Raw genomic sequence first — 23,772 nt, 5'->3', positions numbered from 1 at the left:
GGCGGGCACACAGCCAACTCCAGCATGTGCCCACCAAACGAAATATCGCACGAGTGCGCGATGATGTTGGGATGCACACCCAACTTCATGGCACGTCATATTACATTCGGGCGTGCGCCCACACACCGAAGGTAAAATTCTGGCCTGTATCTTCCTCACAATATAAAAACTTTCATGGTGCCAATATTGCCAGTAACCTTTGAGACAATTAAACACATTCTTTACTTGCTTATCTGGCTAGTTGTAAACAGACTGGGATCCCTTTAAAATCCAAATATCCCTGCATTTATTAAAAAATGCAAATTCCCTTCATACTTTACATGCCAAGCCAGTATTTATGGTTACTCATTAGCATGTCAAGCACCTAGCTTCTTTTGATGAGTCTACTTGACTCCAAATGTAATTAAATCACACACAGACAGACCCAACTATATTACCCTCATAAACCTGCTACACAATAAACCAGAAAAATATTACAAAAATTATGTTAGTTTCTTGACAGTTTTCTTACCCTTGGCGACCCCAGTAATTGTGACCACTGCAATGATCCCCACAATCAGGCACCACTTCACGTTCCTGCAAAAAACATTTACAAGTCGCTGAGGTCCTCCCTTTTCTAGGACCTCGCCTGGAAGGTTAGTTTTTTTTTAACCCTTCCCGACCCCCTTTTAGCATTGGTATTCGGAGAGGCGGCATGGCTTTGATCTCAGATAACTGTAAAGTCTTCCATGATTTGCTGGGACCCGCCATCTTTCTGTGTTGTCCCACATGCAAGGCAGTAAGATCCCCTCACATCTGGCCATTGGTGCCATTCTCTGTCCCTGATCTGGGGCTGGGACATGTACCCTTTTCATTTGATTGATGTGGAACCACTTTGATCTTTTGGGTAACTGAATGGCATAGACCATGGGGCTAGCTTTGCCCACGGTGTTGTAGGGACCTTTATACAAGGGTTCAAATACCCCAACTTTGCATAGTTTCAGACCTTTACCTGGTTAATAATGTCCCACTCTTGAAGTTTCCTACAATCATGTTTATGCCTTGCAAAAGCTGCTGCATTTTGCTGTGCATGGCTCCGATACAATTCAGGCACCTTTATCAGTAACTCCTATAAGTCATATGATTTCGTGGCAGCTACCTGACCAGCCTTCTGTTGTTGGGCAGGGATCACTAGTTTTCCCAGTTCCTCCCTCACCCCTCCTTGCAGGCAGTTGTTGGCCATATTGATGGCCACACAATGGGCTGTCAACAGGTCCTTTCCCAAAACTCTTTTAGTCAGATCCCCCCATTTGGCTAATATGCATTCCCTTTGCATTTCACCCAATGGCTTAGATACCGCTCCCATTGCCGAGTCCCCTGTTACGCCTTCTAGCTGGAAAACCACACCGGTAGATAGGGGCAATTTTTGTGGTGTGATTGAGTGGATCACTGTTCTGGAGGTTTCTGTGTCCACCAGGTAGCAACCCACCCTGCTCTCTACACTCATATGGATACAAGGCCTTCCCTATTCATCATAAATGATCAGGCATCAGTGCTTGGGATGGGTACGGCCCCTTCATGCCTGGGTGGGGGCTGAAAGGGAGCTCCCACCCCCTGGTTGTAAGTGGACCTTTCCAATTTGGGCCTTTAACTCTGCCATTTCCCTTCGCAACTCCTCCACCTCAGAACTTCACTTGCCCAGGCATTTATCCCTTTCCAGAGGTGGTCTTCTCCCTTTCAGGGGCTTTTGACACTCATGTTTAAAATTTCCCTTTCTTCCACAGCTATAACACTCCAAACTACCGCTGTTACCTTCCTTAAATTTTCCCTCTTGTTTCCATGACGTCGGAACTGTACCCTTGGCCTCACAGACCTTTCCTTTTTGGTTCTGCTCGGACCCAACTTTCTTATCCCACTGGCGCCTTTCAAACTTCAAGGTCATTTCCCTTAACAACCCTGCCTCTGCATTGTTGGCGGCTTTGGGATCAAAGCCCTTGAAGGCTGCCTGTAACTAAGGCAAAGAATGGGTAATCAGGGTCCTCAGCCAGTGATTCAGGGGTATCCCTGTAACTGACCCTGATTCAAGGGTGGTCCCCAATGTGCTACATTATAGGCAGCCCAGAGACGGTTGGTGTAGGCATTGGATGATTCTGTGGGTCCCTGTGTAACCCCTTCCAGTGGCTTGTGGGGGTTCCCCCCAGTGGCTCCCACGGCAGATAAGACATTGTTCTGCATGGCAGCATATCGCCCTCCTCCCCACTTAGCCTCAATGGGGAGGGCGGCAAAGAGACTACTGCTTCTAACGTGAACAGTAGCACTTCCTTTTTTCATCATCATCCATACTGTGTAACACGACCAACTGATCCATCCCTAAGAAGTGGCCGTACAGATCCCTTCCCATTTCTAATTTTGGGATCCTTTCAGCCATACCCTGCAACTGATCAGGGGCATATGGAATGGCAAATTCACTGCCCAATTGACCATTGGGCAATCTACATTCTTGCCACGTAGGTGCCATTGGCAGGCATCCACTAAGGTTCTGGGACGATGGCTGTCCACCCAGATGCCCTGTCACCTGCCCGTCTTCGTCCTCCGACTCCTCGATATTTTCCTCTACTTCTCCTCCCCCCCTCTTGCATACTGTATCCCCTATCTTATCTGTTATTCCCTTTCCAACTTCTCAATCTTGTCCTGACATTCTGTGTGACCTGCTGGTGCATGCCGGGTCCGGTGATGTTCCTCCATCAAACCCTGGCAGGCAACCCAGTGATTGGCACACTGCCTTTCAGTTTCCTCTGCCCTGTTTCTCTGTGTGTGTTCCTTTTCTGCCCATGAGTCACACTGCCTTTTTGTTATTCACGCACTGGCTTTCCACAAATTGTAACTGACTACACCACTTTTCCTTTTCTAACTCATGCTTTTCACCCTGCTCTTTTAGCCCCTGCCCTTCTTCCTCGAGTTCCTTCATTAGCCTTTGGCAACGGCTTCCCTTTCCTCTGACTTGTGTTTCAGTTGGTCTATCTCTTCCAATTGTATAGCTTGGTTCTTTTGATATGCCATCAACCAGGCAGCCTTTTCTTGGTTGACTTCCGGGTCGACCTCTGCATCCACCTGTCTGCCTCGTCCACTGGAGTCTTACTCTTAAGACTGTCTGGATCCATCTCTCTTTGAGAGATAATTTCTTGACTACATACTGAGTGACTAAACCCTCCATCCTGAGTTGAGCCATTTCTCTACCTGGCCTACACCTGCCTGGTGCCAGTGGCAAAGGCAGACAGGAGTCATGATGGGGCCTGCCACTGCCTTGCCAAATTGAGCAGCCAGCTCCTCAAATAGCCAGTGGCATTAATACGGAGGGAAGTGGCCATGCCTGCAAAATAAAGGCCCTGCGCTTGACCCAGTGCAAGATGCCACATCTTGACACTTCTCAATAATTAAAAATAAACTTCCAGATGTCCCTGCAATGAGCCCAACAGCTGGGCACCGCACCAATGTGAAATTTTGCCAAATTACTCTTTGAAAATTCCATCCTCGGCCTCCCTGTAGCATTAACAACTTCCTAAAGGAGCTTAATGGGTTGCTAATTGAAGCAGAGTGGGTTCCCCATACCCTCCCCCATGTCAGCACTTAAAAAATTGTAGACTGTCCTGGAGACATTGGGATCCAGACCACGGGACCAGGATTTTTAAATCACTGGGCCTCGATCCCACCAGCATTTGAAAATCTGGCCCAGAGTTTCTGTAATTCTACGAGTTTTAAAATTTTTATTCGTTCATGGGATGTGGGCGTCGCTAGTTCGGCCAGCATTTATGGCCTGTTCCTAAATGGCCTTGAGAAGGTGGTGGTGAGCTGCCTTCTTGAAGTGCTGCAGTCCATGTGGTGTAGGTACACCAACAAGGCTATTAGGAAGGGAGTTCCAGGATTTTGGTCCAGTGACAGTGAAGGAACAGTGGTATGGTTCCGAGTCAATATGGTGTGTGGCTTGGAGGGGAACTTGTAGGTAGTGGTGTTGCCCAGGGTGACCAACTTTGGGCAAGGAAAGTAAGGGATAGTTTGCCATGGGGGTTGCTGGTGAGACCATGGGAGTGGGTGTCAGGGTGGGGAGATCCACAAGGTAGCCCCAAACTCAAACCACGACCTACTACAGCCAACGTGCACACAGAAACAAAGGCCAAGATTTCTAAACGGAAAATTCAGAGAGGCAGCCAGCAGGACTGGAAAATCCCAGCCAAAGTCTGCAGAAAGGGCAAAAGATCCAAGACAAAACACATCCTAGGAAGGTGTGACCAAGGATGTGAGACTGAGACAAAAGCCAAATCAGGTTACCCTGATATTCCCATGCACCTGCTGCCCTTGTCCATCGAGATGATAGAGGCCAAAGGTTTGGAAGGTGCCGTCGAAGGAACCTTAGTGAGTTGCTGCAGTGTACTTTGTAGATGGTACACACTGCTGCTGCTCTGAGTGGTGGTGGAAGGAGTGAATGTTTAAGGTGGTGGATGGGGTACCAATCAAGCGGACTGCTTTGTCCTGGATGATGTCCAACTTCTTGAGTATTGTTTACTACAGACAGAGTTGGGAGAGAACTGAAATCTTTGTAGCCTTTCCATTGCTGTCTGTAATCAGTGCGGATTTTGCAGAGGAAGATGTGTGTTTCTTAGCCTTCACCCCGGAGTGTGTGGTCACTTTAAACAGCAGCAGCAGTCTTTTGTGGATTTTTATTAACATTTGGTTTTAATGCTTTGGGAAGTTTCATACCTACAGATATGTGACTTCTGATGAGCTGTGGGGTGAGTGGAGCGTCAGGTTTCACTCTGCCATCCGGAAGAGATCACATTTCACAGGCTGTTGAAGGACAATGCTTATACTATGTCAATTTCTGTTACCACATAGTTGTCCTGCCTGTAAAACTCTAACCCGTCGATGGCTTTTTCTACAACCCATGGGTTGAATAGTTCTGATTCAGTTCCATTGGCTGTTCTTACTTCTAAGGTGATATTTGGGGGGTGGGGGGGTGGGTGGTGAATTGTCTTTAAACCCCTGTCTGGGGTCTCCTCCTGGACCTTGTCTTTCAGTGGAAACAAAAACAGAAACACCTGGAAAAACTCAGCAGGTCTGGCAGCATCGGTGGAGAAGCGCACAGTTGACGTTTCGAGTCCTCATGACCCTTCAACAGAATTAAGTAAAAATAGGAAAGGGGTGAAAGGCTTATATTTCACCCCTTTCCTATTTTTGCTTAGTTCTGTTGAAGGGTCATGAGGACTCGAAACGTCAACTTTGCTCTTCTCCACCGATGCTGCCAGACCTGCTGAGTTTTTCCAGGTATTTCTGTTTATGTTTTTGTTTTGGATTTCCAGCATCTACAGTTCTTTGCTTTTGTCTTCAGTGGATTCTGGTGTTGAATTGCTGGGTATGGGGCGCTTTGGATTTTGACCCTGACCATTGGTCTTTTCATGGGCAGTTCCCCACTTGCTGCACTTGTATTCCTCATGTGTTTTTCACAAGTGTTGTTTGTCTTGGGGCTCATCAGCTTCCCATTTTCCTTCACCTCGGGGATGTAATTTTACCCAACACTTCCCATGTCCTCTGGTACACTAGTGCTCACAGGTGGTTGTCCAGCCTCTCTTGTACTCCCCTAAGGCACTTTGACGAGGTGAGGCATCTCTCTCACTTTTGGCCTGTATGCTTGAGCACTTTCTTGGTCCCTATTTAAACCTGGAAAGTTTTTGCCAGCCAGACCTTGAATACGTTCCCTTCAATCCCTGCTGCTTCTGTCCCAGCGCTTTTGCTTCCCTCTATTTTGGCCATTTCAAATTCTGCAGGCCTCTGTAACTTTGGCAGGTTCTAACCTAGCCCCTGTGAAATTCTGCTGGCTTTCCTCTTGCCTCTTTAGTCCTTACTAGTCCCATCATTTTAAGGGTTTCCTCAGCCTTCTGCAGATGAGCAGCATTTTTCTGGTTTCCATCGTTTTCCCCAGTCTCCATGGATTGCTCTGGACATAAAACCTGATATCCGGCTAAGTCATTGCCCAACAATGAATCAACCCCCTCCACTGGCAAACTTGGAACGATCCTGACCGTCACTACCCCAGAGTCATTACTCTGCAGGTAAATTTTAACTAAGGGAACCTTCAAGCCATTGCCAGTAAGCCCTTTCATCAACACTCTGGTATTTGTTCTGCTTTCAGGTGGCATCTCTGCAAAATTGGTTACAAATAGAGTTTGAAGACAGCATCCTGAGCGGGGCCCAGGATAGAAAAAGAGCCATTTCCCCTTTAAATAGAAAATCCTGACTGATGCCTGGGTTGGTGGTTGTAATATTTGAACACAAACTGACCACTTTTAGGGTCATCGCTACTAGTTTGACTACCAAGTCCTGTGTTGGAGACCCTGTAATGCCAACAATTCTCTTCAGTATGTCCAGGTTTTTGTAGTAACTGAAGGTATTAGCCTCTCCTGCTGTCTATCAGGGTCATGTGATATTCTTGGAGGCTCTGACCAATGAGGCCTAAGCAGGGGCAATCCAGGGGGTGTGGGGCTTGCTGACAAGAGCCCTGATCGAGCATGTAGCACTGTATTTCAATGAGAAAGAAGGATTCTAGGAAGGGGATAAACCAACCATGGTTAACCAAGGAAGTTAAGGATAGTATCAAATTGAAAGAGAAAACATAAAATGTAGCAAGATTAGTGGTAAACCAGAGGGTTGGGAAAGTTTCAAAAAAACAACAAAAGATGACCAAAAAACTAGAGGGAGAGCAGATTAACTAGCAAGTAGTATAAAAACAGACAATAAGGGCTTCTTTAAATACATAAAAATAAAGAGAGAGATCAAAGTGAACATAGGCCCCTTAGAGAATGAGGCTGTGCAATTAATAAAGGGGAACCAGGAAATGGCAGAGGAGTTGAATAAATACTTTGTATCAGTCTTCACAGTACAAGACACTAATAGCATTCCAAAAACACTAAGTAATCAAGAACAAAAAGCAGTGGGTGTGGGGGGTGGGGAGCAAATAAATACATTAGCTATCACTAGAGAAAAGTACTAGGAAACTAATGGGGCTAAAGGCCGATAAGTCTCCTGGACCTGATGGGATGCATCCTAGGATATTAAAGGTAGTAGCTAAAAAGATAGTGGATGCACTGGGTAATAATCTCCCAAGAATCCTTAGACTCTGGAAAAGTTCCAGGGGATTGGAAAGCTGCCAGTGTAACAGCCTTATTCAAAAAGGAAGGGGACATAAAATGGATAACTATAGGCCAGTTAGCTTAACATCTGTCATTGAGAAAATGTTGGAGTCTGTTATAAAGGATGTAATAGCAGAGCATTTAGAAATACATAAACTAATCAAGCAGAGTCAGCGTGGCTTCATGAAGGGGAAATCATGTCTGACAAATTTATTAGAATTCTTTGAGGAGATAACAAGCAGGATAGTAAAGGGGAACCAGTAGATGTAATATATTTGGATTTCCAAAAGGCATTCGATAAGGTACCGCACATAAGGCTACTTAAAATAAGAGCCCATGGATAAAGGATTAGCTAACTAATAGAAGATAGAGAGTTGGGATAAGGGAGGTATTTTCAGAATGGCAACCTGTAATTAGTGGAGTGCCACGGGGATCAGTGCTGGAGCCACAATTATTTACAATATATATTAATGACTTGGATGAGGGAAGTGAATGTACTATCGCCAAGTTTGCAGATGACACACAAATAGGTGGGACAACAAGTGGTGAGGATGACACAAAGAGCCTACAGAGGGATATAGACAGGTTAAGTGAGTGGGCAAGATGGAATATAATATGGAAAAATATGAGGTTATGCATTTTGACAGGAAGAATAGAGGAGCTGAATATTAATTAAATGGAGGAAGACTGCAAAAAGCTGCAGCACAGAGGGATTTGGGGGTCCTTGTGCATGAATCACAAAAAGCTATCATACAAGTTCAGCAGGTATTGGGAAGGCAAATGGAATGTTGGCCTTTATTTCAAAGGGAATGGAGTATAAAAATAGGGAAGTCTTACTAAAACTATACAAGGCACTAGTTAGACCACACCTAGAATACTGTGAACAGCTTGGTCCCCTTATCTGAGGAAAGGTATGCTGGCATTGGAGGCAGTGCAGGGATGGTTCACCAGGTTGATCCTGGGTATGGAGGGATTTTCTTATGAGAAGAGGTTGAGTAGGTTGGGCCTGTACTCATTGGAGTTTAGAAGAATGAGAGGTGACCCTGTTGAAACATGTAAGATTCTTAAGAGGCTTGACAGGATAGATGCTGAGAGGTTGCTTTCCCCTTGTGGGAGAGTCTAGGACCAAAGGGCATAATCTCAGAGTGAGGGGTTGCCAATTTAAGACAGAGATGAAGAAGAATTTCTTCTGAGGGTAGTGAATCTGTGGAATTCTTTACCGCAGAGGGCTGTAGAGGGCTGTAGGGGCTGGGTTGTTAAGTATATTCAAGGCTGAGATAGACAGATTTTTAATCAGTATGCGAATCAAGGGTTATGGGGAAAAGGCAGCAAAGTGGAATTGAGGATTATCAGATAAGCCATGATCTCATTGGGCAGCTTTTTCCTGTCGGCGAGTGGGGGGCAGGGCCCGCTCGCTGATGTGTAAAATGACACAGCGTGACATCGGGCCAGCGTCCCGACGTCACTCCGCATCATTTAGATTTTCAGTTTGGCGGGCATGCAGCCAACTCGGCTGCACATCCGCCAACCTGTCAAAGGCCAATTAAGGCCATTAAAAAAGTAATTGAAATGATTAATGGACCTACCCATCCAACCTTAAGGTTCGTGGGCAGGTGAAGAGCCCAGGCGGCCTTCTGAAAAAGCATAAAACCTCATCCACGGGCGGGATGAGGTTTCATGAGGGAATTAAAATTTTTGGAACGTTTTTAAATAAAAATAATGGACATGCCCCAGCTCATGTATCACATGAAGGGACATGTCAGGAAAATTTCTTCTATCCTTTAAAAATTTTTTAAAACTTCAACCCATCTCCCTGAGACGGCACTTTGCCTCAGGGAGATCTGTGCGCTGCGCGCGAAAGAGCGCACTCCCGGCTCAGGGAATCCCCCCCCCCCGCCCCGCCCACCCACACAGGGAGTGCTCAGCGCTTTCGAGCGGACATACGCTGGATGGGCCTTAATTGACCCGCCCATGTAAAATGGTGGCACCGATTGGGGGTGCCGATCGGGAACCCGCCTGCCCGCGCCCACTCCCACACAACCCCCCTGATGGGGGGAAGATGCTGCCCATTGAATGGCAGAGAAGACTTGATGGACTGAATGACCTTCTGTTCCTACCTCTTATGGTCTAAGAAATGTCTCCTGAGCAAGCTTTAGAAACTCTTCCCTCTCTTTCTGCCCTTTACAGTATTACTATCCTAGTTTATATTAAGATAATTGAAGGCCTCCATTATCACTCCTCGATAGTTCTGGCACCTCCCTGTAATTTCTCTGCAAGTATGCTACTCTGTATCTTTCCCATGATTTGGTGGCCTGTAGAATACATCAAGTATTGTAAGGTGCTTGTCTATTGTTCCATAACTCTAACCAAATAGATTCTGTCCTTGACCTGTCTAAGACCTTCTTTCTCTCCACCACTGTAATATTCTCCTTCATCAATACTGCCACACTCCTCCTTTCTTTCCTTCCCCATCTTTCCTGAAAACCTTGTATCTAGGAATATTCAGCACCCAGTCCTGCCCTTTTTTTGAGTCAGGTCTCCGTTATGAGTACAATATAGTTTTCCCAAGTGGCTATTTCCACCTGCAGCTCACCAACCTTTGTGGCTCATGTACATGTACTGTAAACCTTATTTAGACCTTTTTTGTATTCTCTCTTAGTCTGACCTCACCTAATACCTTGCTATTGCTTACTCTACTGCTGTCTATCTCTCCCAATCCTTTGTGCACTTCGTTCCTCTTTTCTAGTGCTGCATCCTGTTTCCCCTGCCGAATTAGTTTAAACGCTCTCGCACAGTGCCATCAAACTGCCCAAGAGAACATTATTCCCAGCTTTGTTAAGGTGCAATCTGTCTGACCTGTACAGGTCCTACCTCCCGCAGAACTGGTCCCAAGGTCCCAGAAAATTACAACCCTCCTGCACCATCTATCCAGCCCCACGTTCATGTATTCTATTCACCTATTTCTGTACTCACTAGCATGGGGAGCAATCTAGAAATTGCTACCTTTGAGGTACTGCTTATTAATCTCTTTCCTAGCTTTCCATAAAACTGCCTGCAGGACCTCAATACTCCCTTTACCTATGTCTTTGGTACCAATATTGACCACAACCTGTGGCTGTTCACCTTCATCAGAATATTCTGCAGCTACTCAGTGACTTTGTGGATCTTGACACCAGGGTGGCAACATTTCATCCTGAAATCCTGTCTGCGGCTGGAGAAATGCCTGTCTGTTCCCCTGCTAATTGAATCTCCTATCACCATTGCTTTTCCAATCTTCCTCCTCTCCCCCTGTGCAGTTGAGCCACCCATGGTGCTGTGGATTTGGCTGTGGCTGCACTCTCCAGAGGAAGCATCACCCTCACCTGTATTCAGAACTAAATAATGACTAGAGAGCTAGTTGCTCAAAGGGCAATCCTGCACTACCTGCTTAGTCCTTCTTGACTGACTGTCTCTAGCTGGATTAGAAGGAATTTGTTCCCAAGCTGATGTAAACACAGGACAGAACTGTGAAACAATAAATAGATTTGATTGTGGTTCTTTCAGAAAGCTGGTTATTAAACTCCACAGAATTTTGCCTGATTATCAAGCAGCTCTTCCACTCTGTCTTCTGGCATCATGAATAGACATACCCGAGAACTTCATGTTCAGTTTGGAGACTTTCATAAGTCAAACATTGAAAAGCAAACTATTGGCAGTGTTGATATTGGTAGAGATTGAATCTTATCATTTAGGATCTGGGGCCTTGTCCACTTTTCCCAATGAGGTTATGTTTACTGAATCAGTCCAGTGCTGACAGAAATACAGGCTTCATGTAGTCCTATTTTAAAAAAAAACCAATGAGCACGGGCTTTACAGTCCCATGACCATAGAACTTTGCTTTTGGCAGCTTAGTCATGCCTTCACCATTTATACAAAGGTGTCCTTGCTTCAAATCTTCCATCAACAATGCTGCAAAATCACTAATATACCTAACGTTTATGGTAACTAGGAAGTTGCATGTGGCTTCCTGGCTTTCAGGATTTGTTTCAGTTGATATAGTTTCACTTGGGAAAGCCAAATGAATAGGTTTATGAGCCATTGATTGACTAATTTGGTTGAGAGTAGCAATGACCATCACTTGCTGTGAGGGAGGACGCTATGTTGTTGCTGGTTGGTAGGAGGATATGTCTTTCAGCAGTCAGTTAATTAAGAACTGCAATTGTTTGTCAACTGATTAATTACACAGGAAGAGATGACCCAAGATGGGCCTTCCATAGGTAACTATAGTGTTTAATGCTGCCTGTTGAACTTGTCTAATAGAGGACCACACAGAAGTAACTTAATGCTGCCAGAGCTTCGCAACACCCAGCAATGGAGATGGCTGCATCTTGATAACTTCAGCATTATGAGACTCGGCATTATGAGATTATTGCAATGCCTTGGGGACTGACTTTTAAATGCTGCATGCAGAACCTTTGCCCTTCACTTACGCTTTCACCAGCCGTCTATCAGGGTGTGGGCACTAAATGTGCCTTGTCCATTACCCTCATAGTGGCACACCATGATCACAGATGAGTGTGACTCAGAAGGGGAAGACAGCAGGGGCGTGTGCGCTTGGGAATACCATGACATGTTGGTGTGACAAGAATAAATGCCAGGCCACCCAGCATTCATGCTGTCACTACCCCCCGCCTCACCACAGCAAAGCCAGCCAATGCTGTATCTAGATAATCAGGTTCCTGCATATGAATGGACATAGGGTACGTGTTGCACCAAATGAAGCAGGAAACCTGACTTGCCCATGTGCTTTCTCCATTGTCATGCCAGTATGTTGCAGAGGACAGGAGCAGGAGGGACTGCGCCCCAGCTCAGCGAGCAGGACTGCAAGATTCTGGTCCAGAAGGTGCAATGCAGGTGGGAAATCACCTCTCCCAGAGGAAGGAGGATGCTCCCAGTTTAACAAAGTGAGCTTGGCAGGAGATTGCATCCACAGTGAGAGCAGCCGGGGAATACCATTGCCCAAGGATCCTGTGGCGCAAGTGATTCCACAACCTGTTGCACTCCGGCAAGGTGAGTTCTTTGGCACATCACGGTGATGGATGACAGCTGAATCCTGCACCAGCTGGAGCACATTGGCAAATGCACTCATCCATGTTATAGGAGAGATATGACTACAGTACTCATGTACTTCCAACCAGTTATGGGGTGACATGATAATGCCCACTGAGATCCACTGCCACATTGATGAGGATGGATGCAGGATAGAATGGGCTTACATCATATTATGTTTTGTACTTGCAGGAAAAAGAACTTGCAACATCAGAGAGATGGCCGGCTAAGGGTGATGCACTTAGTAGCATCAATGGAGATTGTGAGGGTGCCCTCCAAGCAAGTTATTGGAAATGGTGAATCGCCCATAGCAGGTGCAATATACCACAGGGTGTCAGAGGCACTTCTGATCATGCTATCAGTGCTGGAGGTGATGCGGTTAGTGAACTAAACACATTGGGAAGTTGGTTTGAGAGGGAGTGTGAAGGGTGGGTTGCATGATAAGGGTTTCTGGCCTGGTTCTGCATGTGCTTTCAAAATGTCCGGACCTTACTCTAACTACCTCCTTTTGTGTATCACACAACCCCCATCGGTGTTCGCCAACCCCACTGGGCACCCAACAAACAGCCTTATCTGACCTGCCTGAAACTAACCCAGGACTGTGGAGGTTGGCCCCTCCACCAGAACTTTCATCTGTGGCACATGCCCCAGTGATAATGGCTACCCCTGCAGAAATTCAGAACCCACATTCTCAGGTAGGCCCCAATAGTCCCAAGCATGACAAGGCCTGGCTGCCAAGTTCAAGTTCCTCGATGCCTTATAGCTGGATAGGTGTGCAGATTGACGCCACCTCCTCCAAGGCAACATTGGGCGCATCATGTAGGCACATTCACGAACACAGCATGCTGCTTTACCTGGATCATTGATGGATTCACAGTGGTCTCATTTACTGCCACTATCTTCATCACTCCTTTCATGTACATTGTAAATGCACTATGTACTTTCTGCAGTGGATGTGGTGGTCTGTCATTGTACAGTACAATTACTGTACACTACAATTAACAGGTAAACAAAAAGCTGCAAGTTCTCATCAGTAGCAATGGAGACTGCAGCAGTAGTCCATTTCTCAGTGATAATATGAGTGTGAAGGGTGTGGCCATGCATGTTCCACAATGGAAGGCTGAGTCTTTATTCAGACATTCAGAGAAGGTAGCGTCCACCAAGGGGTGCATATGCAGAGGACCATTCCAGGATTTGTTGTCCATTCATAGGTGCATTGGAGGAAGTTGTGAAAACCTGAATCCTTGATAAGATGCAGTTCATCTGGTGTAGTTCCACCCTGAGTAGTGTGTGGAAGGCAGTTAGATGTACTTGAGAGTTCCACAGTGATGGCACAGTGGCTGCTCTGCAGGTCAGGATGCTATATGTCTTTGAGTGAAGCTTGCATACGTGGGAGCTCCCATGTGATTGAATCCTTTGTGGTAGAGGCTGCGGGCTGACAGGGATCTTTGGCAAGTTGCAGAACTGTATGTTGGAGATATCACACACAGATGTCACTGTGTGCCTGTGGTGGATGGAGTATTGTGGAAGGAAGTGGATGGGATGGTAGCACACATGTGGCTTATTCCTGCAGAGTCTCCAATCACTCCATTTCTATTGGCCCATGCATTCATATCTGCAAGTCCCAAGTCTCGACTCCCACTCCTTGCGTGCACACTTAACATGTGGATACACTTTGGCTAGGCACAAGGTGAAGCTGTCTCTGGTTATTTGCCAGCTTCTAACAAAAAATTGCAGGCTCAGCTTTAAAAGGGCAATCTTTGAATAATGGTGATCCCAAGGGTGATGATGGTGCAGAATTCAACCATGCAGATGACATTGAATGTTAAGGGTTGCCGTTGACATTTTCTTTTAGGGATAGGCACCTCCTGGAATATGTGTGGCATCAACATTAATGAGCACATGTGGCAATGGATTACCAGGAGCTTGCTGCTGGATTTGCAACGAGATCCTAAAGGCTGCTTAGGTGAATCATCTTTGTAGTAAGAGGCCCCTGGTGACAATGATGTCCCAAACAGATTCGACTATGGGTACCCAGGCCTGCCCCTCAGGATGTTTTCCCATTGTTGCCCCCCTCCTCGGTGTTATCTCCATCAGAGTCAACAGGCTCCTCCTCATCCTCCTCTTCCTCATCCAATGATGTGGCTCCTTTGCTGGCCTTTGGCCCCTTGATGTGAATGCCCCTCTGCTACACTATATTATAGAGAATGCTGCAAATGACCACTATCCACAACATCCTTGTAGGTGAGCACTGGAATGTTCCTCCTGAGCAGTCATTGGATCTGAATGACATCTTCTAACAGGCCAATGGCCTGTTTGATGATGATCCTCATCTGCAAGTGGCTGTTGTTGTAGCAACATTGGGACCCTGTCTCCGGAGGCTTCAAGGGAGTAAGCAGCCACATTCTTAATGGGTATCCTGTCCCCCCCAGAAGTCGACCAGAGAACTGGGGGCTGGGCTGGAAAGTTGCGGCAGGGGTGAATGCCTCAGGATTAAAGGAGTCATGGGAACCACTGGGGAAATACCTTATTGTGGTCACTTTGCACGTTGATGGAGTGGAACGATTTTCTGTTCCTAAATGTCTGTGGCTGCTACATTAGTGCTCTTATAGCGACGTGGGCACAGTCTACCACTTTTTTAACTTGGGAGAAGCTGGCCATGGAGACAAAACCTTCTGTGTCTGTGATGCCATATCTGTGGTAAAATTGATGTGTTCCCCCACCCTAGCAAAGAGTGCATCCTTGATGGTGGTAATGCACCAATGGGTGGCTGATTGTGATGGTGCAGAGCTCTGTGGCAGAACTCTGGGAGGAGACAGCCGCATAGAAATTGAGGGACATGGTAACCTTGAGTGCAATAGGCAGGGCATGGGGATCAGTTGGCTTGTGGCGCAAGATCTACCTCTATCATGACAGAGATGTCTATAACCGTTGACCTTCAAAGCTTTTGCCTGCGCTGCCTCTCGCTCAAGTCGAAATAACTTCTTTGGAGATAGCACACCCTTCGCCAGGATAATATCTCCTCCTCCTTTCTGCTGTGCTCTGTGGTGGCTTTGCTAACTCCTAGCTGGGTACCCACATCCTGGCTGCACATTGCTGCTGCTGCCCTTTTATCGCCCATATGTGGGAAGGTGCTGCATCCATTCTTTTCAATTTCCTTTGCTGCACACTCTTCACCCAGCGAGCCTGGCAGTCTGTTCTGTCTCCCACTTGGCTGCCCAAGGCCACCTAAGGGGCACACAGACATGCTCTTCCACTTTTACAACCCTACCCCCCCTCCCCTCACCTTCTGGTCTGGCACCAACCTCTGTCTTTGAAATAAGGCTTCTGTGTTCAAAATTTAACTTTGAAGAGTTCTGCACAAGGCAAACACACTTTTTCGGCGGTCTTTAAGAGCAAGCATTTACGACTTCATCATAATTTTGTGACTGCTGCACTATAGGTTAAGGCATATGCAGCAGTGAAAATTGCAATAATTTAAACTCTCAGACAACTTCAAATGGACCATCAGATTTGTCATGTGCCCCTGTGTGAATCAAGCTCCGCCCCTTTCCCAATTGGTGAAAATAGTTTCTGGAGGATAGGGTGGTGGGACTTCCATATCCAGGTCCTGCCAGCCATTTTTAAAGGTTCAACGGACGCCGCAAAAATCTGGCTCTTCACTTAATGTAAAATATATACTCCTAATAAAATGTTTAGTATAGCTTTAATTTATGAATAAATCACAGTGTTGAACAAATTTGCACCAGGAATAATTTTATCGAATGTATGCCTAGTACATTCTTTTTTCCCCCACCTGACGGTCATGCTTTCCAGAATGTGCATTTATACAACCGACCCTGCGACCACCCCCCACCTCCACCCCCAACTATTTCATAATCTCAAATCTAATCACAGAGCATTTCCCAGCACTTGTGCCTAGGTGATATTTATCCTTTATACTTGCATGCATCTTTTAATCTTGATCCTGACTCAACTTTCTTCTGCTTACATACTGGACAGTATAATTATGAGAATATGATAGTGAATGGTCTGCGGTTTTGCCCCAGGCAGTTGATGAATGCAAGTTTATTTTTAATATGTAAGAAGGCGAGTGACTTGGGGAAGAGACTTCAAAAGCTCACTTCACAGCGTCTCCAAGTGACCGCATCCTGTACTACACCGTGACGGCTGACATGGCAAAAAAATTGAATAGACAATATTTATGTAACAATTTACAATGGTAAATGTTGACAAAAAAGTGTGATTAGAAATAGTGACAATTTGAAGTATGCCTTATGGACAAGGGATGTATGTTCATACAGGATTTTAAATATAGACGTTCACTTAATATGCTCATTGCAAAAGTGTTACGCACAATATATCCCACTGCTAAAATGAAGCCACATCTTTTTAAAGGCTCAAAGTCTGGTTGTTGTTAAGTAAGTAGTGGATGAAATAAAAACAGAAATGTTGGAAAAACTCAGCAGGTCTGGCAGCATCTGTGGAGAGAGAAACAGAGTTAACGTATTGAGTCCGTATGGCTCTTTAGAGCTAAACAGAAATAGAAATGTGATGGACTTTATACAAGTTAAGAGGAGGTGGAGCAGAGTAGAAGGCCAGGGATAGGTGGGGAGCTAAGGAGAAATTTAACGAAGATGCCATGGACATAGCACAAAGGGAGTGTTAGTGATAGTGTTAAAGACTAAAGAAGGTGCTGATAATGGCATAAAGGTAAGATAGCAGAACAAGGGTCAGCGCTCAGTGAAAGCAAAACTTAAAAATGAGTGACAGATGGCCCTGTCTGTGAGTGGGTGGGGAAAAAAGGATAAAAAATGAATAAATAAATAAAAACAAGAAAATAATTAGATTAAAAAATGGATAAAGATGGAAGAGAGTTCATGGTCTGAAGTTGTTGAACTCAGTGTTAAGTCCAGAAGGCTGTAAAATGCCTAATCAGAAGATGAGGTGCTGTTCTTCCAGTTTGCATTGGGCTTCACTGGAACGTTGCAGCAGGCCAAGGATGGACATATGGGTATGAGAGCAGGCTGGTGTCTTGAAATGGCAAGCGACAGGAAGGTCTGGGTTATGCTTTGCAGACTGAGCGAAGGTGTTCAGCAAAGCAGTCACCCAGTCTGCATTTAGTTCCTTCAATTTAGAGGAGACCACATTGGGAGTAGCGAATACAGTAGACCAAATTGAAGGAGGTGCAAGTGAAGCGTTGCTTTACCTGAAAGGAGTGTTTGAGCCCTTGGATGGTGAGGAGGGAGGAGGTGAAGGGGCAGGTGATACACCTTCTGCGATTGCACGGGAAGGTGCCGTGGGAAGGGGATGAGGAGTTTGGGGCATTGGAAGAATGGACCAGGGCATCATGGAGGGAATGGTCCCTACGGAATGCCGACGGCTGGGGGGTGAGGAGAAGATGTGTTTGGTGGTGGCATCATGCTAGAGTTAGTGGAAATTTGCTTTTATTTAAGTAAAGGATGAGTTCGTTTAGTTTTGAATTGCTGCTCAGGCTGCAGGTCAAAAGTCTACCTTTGTCCTTTTTTAAAGTTGGATTGGTAAAGTGAATTCAGAGTCTGCAGACATTCTGATGCTGGTGGTTTCTGGTTTTGGAGAGTCTTTCTGCATTTGAAATGAGCCTTTATTTCAAATGAACCTGTTTGTTATTAGCACAGGTATCATTTTGGTGAACTTGCAGTGCACCCCATCCAAGGCCAGAATATCCTTTCTGAAATGTGATGCAAAAAATGCTGAATGTAGTTCTGCAAATGGTGTCTAACCAGAGCTTAGTAACCATAACACAGCTTCCACTTATTTGTATTCTGGCTCCCTTGAAAAAGAGGCCAATATTCCATTAACCATTATTTATTGTACCTGTCCGCTAGCTTTTACTGATTTCTCTACTGGACATTAATATCTCCCATCCTCCAACCCACTGCTGGCCCCCTTCTTGCCTTTGCATGTGATATAATCTCCTGGGAGAGGAAACAAAACAGAAAAATTACAGGGACAATAATAGGGAAAGAAGTCTTTGGGAAATTCCTCTCAGGCAATTGACATCAGTTCAGGGGATCCTGGACCCTGTGTACATTATCCATTTGCCTTCTATATAAGATGATCTCTGCTGCACCCAAGTACCAGTCCAGCTACTAGTGATGATATTAATGGATGAATGCTTGCAAATTGTTATGTCATTCCTTTGTCCACTATTTTAATAGAGGCATTAACCTGTTTACCTTGAAGTGGACAAGCTTTCCATTTGAACAGCCAGCAGAAAAATGTTACATGCATGTGTTAAGAATTTATGTGTGGGTATTTGCCAGCGTTTTACTTTTTATTACCTATTTTGTGCATCTTTTGTGGAAGTCACTTGTTACAAGATCTGCGTATTTGTTCATACATAGAAATATAGAAAAAAACAGAAGGAGGCCATTCAGCCCATCATGTCTGTGCTGGTCAAAATTGAGCTACCCAGCCTAATCTCACTTTCCAACTTTTGGTTCATAGCATTGTAGATGACAGCACTTTAAATGCATATCCAACTAATTTTTAAATGTGGTGAGGGCTTCTGCCTTAACTACCCTTTCAGGCTATGAGTACCGGACCCCACCACCTCAGGGTGAAAATATTTCTCCTCAACTCCTCTGTAATCTTTCTGCCAGTTACTTTAAATCCATGCCCCTGGATATTCACCTCTCTGCTAAAGGAAACTTTTTTTTATTCATTCAAGGGATGTGGGCTTCGCTGGCTAGGTCAGCATTTATTGCCCATCCCTAATTGTCCTAATCACTCTAGCTAGGCCCCTTATAATTTAATGCACCTCAATTAAACCCCCATCAGCCTCCTTTCTTCCAACCATAACAACTCCAGCCTATCCAACCTTCCCTCATAGCTAAAATCTCATTCCTGCAAACGTTATCATAAATCTCCTTTGCATGCTCGCCAGTGCAATCGCATCCTTGAATAGAAAATGATTTGACTCTCCCATCGCTGATTGATGATCTTTTGGTTGATGAGATTTTTGGTTTGTCACACATTGTTTTCAATAATTGCTCTTCTACTTTGCTCAGAGACCTGCAGAGACTGTAGATGAGGAGGAGCATCCACTAGTGCTCTGCGAAGAAGAAAGTAGCTGTGAAGGAGATGGAAATCTTCCAAATGTGGAGTGGAAACTTCGTAACGATGTGCTTAATGATGAAGAAATCCTTACAATTTGTCATGCTGAGGAAGATCTCCGTCGGCATGATCTTCCTCATAAAGAAGTGAAGACCAGTGAAGAAAGTGAAACCGACCATCAGGTAGAAGAAGAAATTTCTGACCCTGCAGAAGAAGAGGTGGAAGATATTGATCCAAGAGAAGCAAATCAAGAAGATAAATATTTTCATCAGAATGATCTTCCTCATAAAGAAGATATGATGGGCGAAGAAAATGGAATTGACCATCAGGTAGAAGAAGAAATTTCTGACCCTGCAGAAGAAGAGGTGGACGATATTGATCCAAGAGAAGCAAAGCAAGAAGATAAATATTTTCATCAGAATGATCTTCCTCATAAAGAAGAGATGATGGGCGAAGAAAATGGAATTGACCATCAGGTAGAAGAAATTTCTGACCCTGCAGAAGAAGAGGTGGAAGATGTTGATCAAATGGAAAAGGATCAAGAAGATAAATATTTTCATCAGAATGATCTTCCTCATAAAGAAGAGACAGTGGGTGAAGAAACTGGAATTGATCATCAGGGAAAACAAGAAATTGCTGACTCTACAAAAGGGGAGCAAGATATTGATCAAAAGGAAGAGAATTATGGAGATAAGTATTTTCATCACCAAGAAGATGAATTCCAAAAAGAAGACTTACACCAGGAATCGGAAGATAGCTCTGCAGAAGGAGAAGCACGACTAGAAGAGATTGACAAAGATAATGAAGTGATTCCCACAGAAGAACATAGCAAGGTAATGAGATTTTGATCTTTCTGTTTTATGCTATTACCCTGAGAAGTGTGTATAAATCATCCCATGGCACTATTCAAAAGAGAGTGTGAGATTTCCCTCAGTGTCATGGGCAACTTTTAGTCCTCAAACAAATCGCCAAATTTGGATGAACTGGTGATGTAACATCTGCTGTTTGTGCAGCAGCGCCGTGTGCAAATTCGATTATATAGCTGTGACCAACCTTCAACAGTAATTCATTGGCTGTGAAGTGTTTTATGATGATCTGAGGATGTCTATAGACTCTTTAAAAAAAGTGATTTTTTTCTATTGCCTTTATACCTGCTTTACAACACTGGAATCTTTCACTTTGGTTTGCCAGTGTTTGTTAAGTAATTGTCTCTTTCCCTAAACGATGTGGCTGGGACTTTTCTTGAATATAAGCAATGCACAGTTTTCAAAACTGAAATCAGTTAACCTCATAATTTGGTTAAATCAACAAATTAAGGTAGTATGATCTTCCATAATCACATATTGGGGGGTGGGGGTGGGTTAAGTTTTTATTCCTTCTTGAGATGTAAACATTGCTGGCAAGGACAGTTTTTATTGTCCATCCCTAATTGCCCCTGAGAAGATGGTAATGAGCTACCTTCTTGAACTGCTGCAGTCCATGTAGTTTAGGTATAGTGAATGAATGAATGACAACATATTTGCAAGCCAGGATAGTGAGTGACTTGGAGGGGCACTTGCAGGTGGTGATGTTCTCATGCTAAGTGGTAAAGGCTGCAGTTTTGGAAGGTGCTGTCGAAGGAGCCTTGGTGAGTTGCTGCAGTACATCTTGTATATGGTGCACACTGCTGCCATTATACATTAGTAGTGGAGGGAGTGAATGTTTAAGTTGGTAGATGGGGTGCTGATTAAACCGTCTTCTTGCCTTGGATGATGTCGAGCTTCTTGACTGTTGCAGGAGCCACACTGATCCAGGGACATGAAGAGTATGCCATCTCATTCCTGACTTGAGCTTTGTAGATGGCGGACAGGCTTTGGGAAGTCAGGAGGTGAGTTAGTCACCACAGAATTCCCAGCTTCAGACCTGCTCTTGTAGCCACAGTGTTTATTTGGCTGGTTCAGATCAGTTTCTGATCAATGGTAATCCCCCAGGATGTTGATGGGCGAAATCAGGCAATTGTGAATCAGCAGTCCATCTTACACTTTGCAACATGTAAAAGAAAATCGAGTACGTACCAAACAGGTCACCAATTCGCTGTCACCGTTTTTTTCCACTGCACTTAAAGTTAAAATTACCAAACTCCCAAGATAAAATTGCTTTCTAAGTTGCAGATTATGCAAATACTTTTTAAAAGAACAAGAAGCAGATTCATAGCAACTTTCAAAATGGAACTGGATAAAATTTAAAAAGAAGAATTTGCAGGATTATGAATGAATAGGAGAGTGGGACACACAGTGCCAGCACAGGCATGATGGGCTGAGCAGCCTGCTTCACCACTAAATGATTTTATGATAACCTGGTACTGTCTCATCTGGTGGGTCACTTGGGGATTATCAAATATTTGGTAACCTACCATCTGGTACAAGCAAGCCTCTTTCCACAGTGCCAGCTTCTCTTTATGTCACATAGATATGTTTCTTAACGCTACCATTTCCAGATTGAATACAGCTATCATAGTAACCTGCAAGCTTAATGTGCAGTGCAAGGTTACACTTAAATAGGTAAATAGAATGGAAGTACAGATCAGCTGTGATCTAATTAAATGGTGTAATAGGCTCCAGGAGCTGAATGGCCTCATCTTGTTCATATGTTCCACTGTCTATAGGCAAATGTAATAATGAGTTTGCAACAGTGAAATCATTATTCTGCAATTAGATCCTTTATTTTTTATTACATTCTAAAACCTAAGGCTGCTGGAAGCCCTAAATACTTTCATATTAATTATAAGAGTTGCAGTAACTCATTCTTGCCCCAACATATTCAGTGATAGTCTGGGAGGACAAATAAAATTAAATCAGCAGTAATGCACTTTAAAGGAAGCAATAACTTTGATAAGCAGGAGTTAAAATACACCTAATGATAGTGCTAAAGTGTGGTATTACCAGTTAAATCTAGCTTGCCTTTCATATAATAGGCATAATCCTGTAAAGGATTAAAATTAATGATCAGGTGAGGTCCATGTGAGATTTTATTTCAACTTTTGCTTTTAGTGGACCAAAAGGTTCTAGTCAGAAAGAACGTACAGACTGGGTCTTTAAATAAGTTTGAGATGCACTGCAAAAAAGCATCCATCAACCAGACTGACAGGATATCACAAGATGGCCTCCTGTAGATTCAGAATGTAATGAATCAACACCTTAATTCTCCATAGAATGCCATATTACAGATTGTGCACCTTCAGTTATAATAGATATTCCTCTAAAGACCTTTCTGATTGATCGGGGTAGCATATCGTTAAATATCAGGACCGTGTGTAAACCTTCGGCCATGGTTGATACAATAGAATTACTTATTAATTAGGGCAACTGCAGAGAAAGGGCTGAATCAAATTTGAAAAGGTTACATGCCTTGGTAACTGTTTATGACCCTGAATTCAACCGCATCTTCCAAAATGATCCATAATGATTAAAGGTCCCCTCCCTACCTTGCAAGTAAAGTAGAGATCAACAATATTAGTAGTTGAATCAGTATTTCATTCACATCACTTCCATTTGCTTGTTTGATCACTGATCATTCCCAGATTACAAAGTCCTGGTAACACAATCAACACAAAAGAAAATGACTGTGGAAACAAAGGGATATCATTAAAAAAAATTAAATAAAGGAGTTAAATTATTTTTAATTAGTTAGTATTTCCTCCAGCTTAATTATATTAACCAACTCAATTTTTTTTAAATGAAAGGAGTTGCTGAACTGTAAAAGAACTGAGAGATTTTGTGTTTAAATAAGAAATCCAATCAATGAGCTGTTTCATTGATTTCTGTGTTCCAGTTTTTAATGTTTTTCTGCTCTCTGAGATTGAATATCGTGACCTGCATCTTGCTGCCAATGTTATTTTTGCTATTTGATGATTTAGTGTAGTTTTGCTTTGCTTGAAGCTGGTTTTCAGCTTGTTGATGTACATGTAATTCTGCCTCACTTTCTTCTTGATCTTTGCCTATACTCTGTTAATTACTTTCTTTTGGGACTTCGATTAAAGTGAATGTGATCAATATGAAGATAGCACTGCTTGCAGCATTGTTAAATTGGCTGCTGGCATCAAAGAAAGGCTTGCATTTATATAGCATTCTCCAAAATAGTGCCATTGGACCTCATATGTCCACCTGAAAGGGCTGCCAGGGCCTAGGTTTGACATCTCATCCAATAGACAGCACTTCTGACAGTGCGGCTGTCCATCAGAACTGTAATGGAGTCTCAGCCTTGACCTTTGTGCTCAAGTTCTGGAGTGGAACTTGAACTCAACCTTCTGACTCAAAGCCAAGTGTGCTACCCATTGAATTATGACTGACACATCAGTGCAGGTGCCAGAATATATTTGATGGGCTTGAAATGACATAGATTTTCATATGAATGAATGTAACTGTAAATATATATATTAATACAATGA

At 44.1% G+C, this 23,772-nt stretch overlaps 1 protein-coding gene across 1 annotated transcript in view; it reads left to right on the top strand.

The window, feature by feature from the left end:
• LOC121276066 (doublecortin domain-containing protein 2-like) overlaps positions 1-20,194 on the top strand; it is a 233,006-nt gene extending 212,812 nt beyond the window's left edge. The window contains exon 7 of the mRNA XM_041184006.1: positions 19,301-20,194. Coding sequence (XP_041039940.1) covers positions 19,301-20,194 — 894 coding nt within the window. The remainder of the gene's footprint in view (positions 1-19,300) is intronic.
• The last annotated feature ends 3,578 nt before the right edge of the window (positions 20,195-23,772 follow it).

Source organism: Carcharodon carcharias, chromosome 3, assembly GCF_017639515.1.
Source record: "Carcharodon carcharias isolate sCarCar2 chromosome 3, sCarCar2.pri, whole genome shotgun sequence".
NCBI classification, from domain to species: domain Eukaryota; kingdom Metazoa; phylum Chordata; class Chondrichthyes; order Lamniformes; family Lamnidae; genus Carcharodon; species Carcharodon carcharias.
This window is presented reverse-complemented; position numbering and strand designations above follow the sequence as displayed.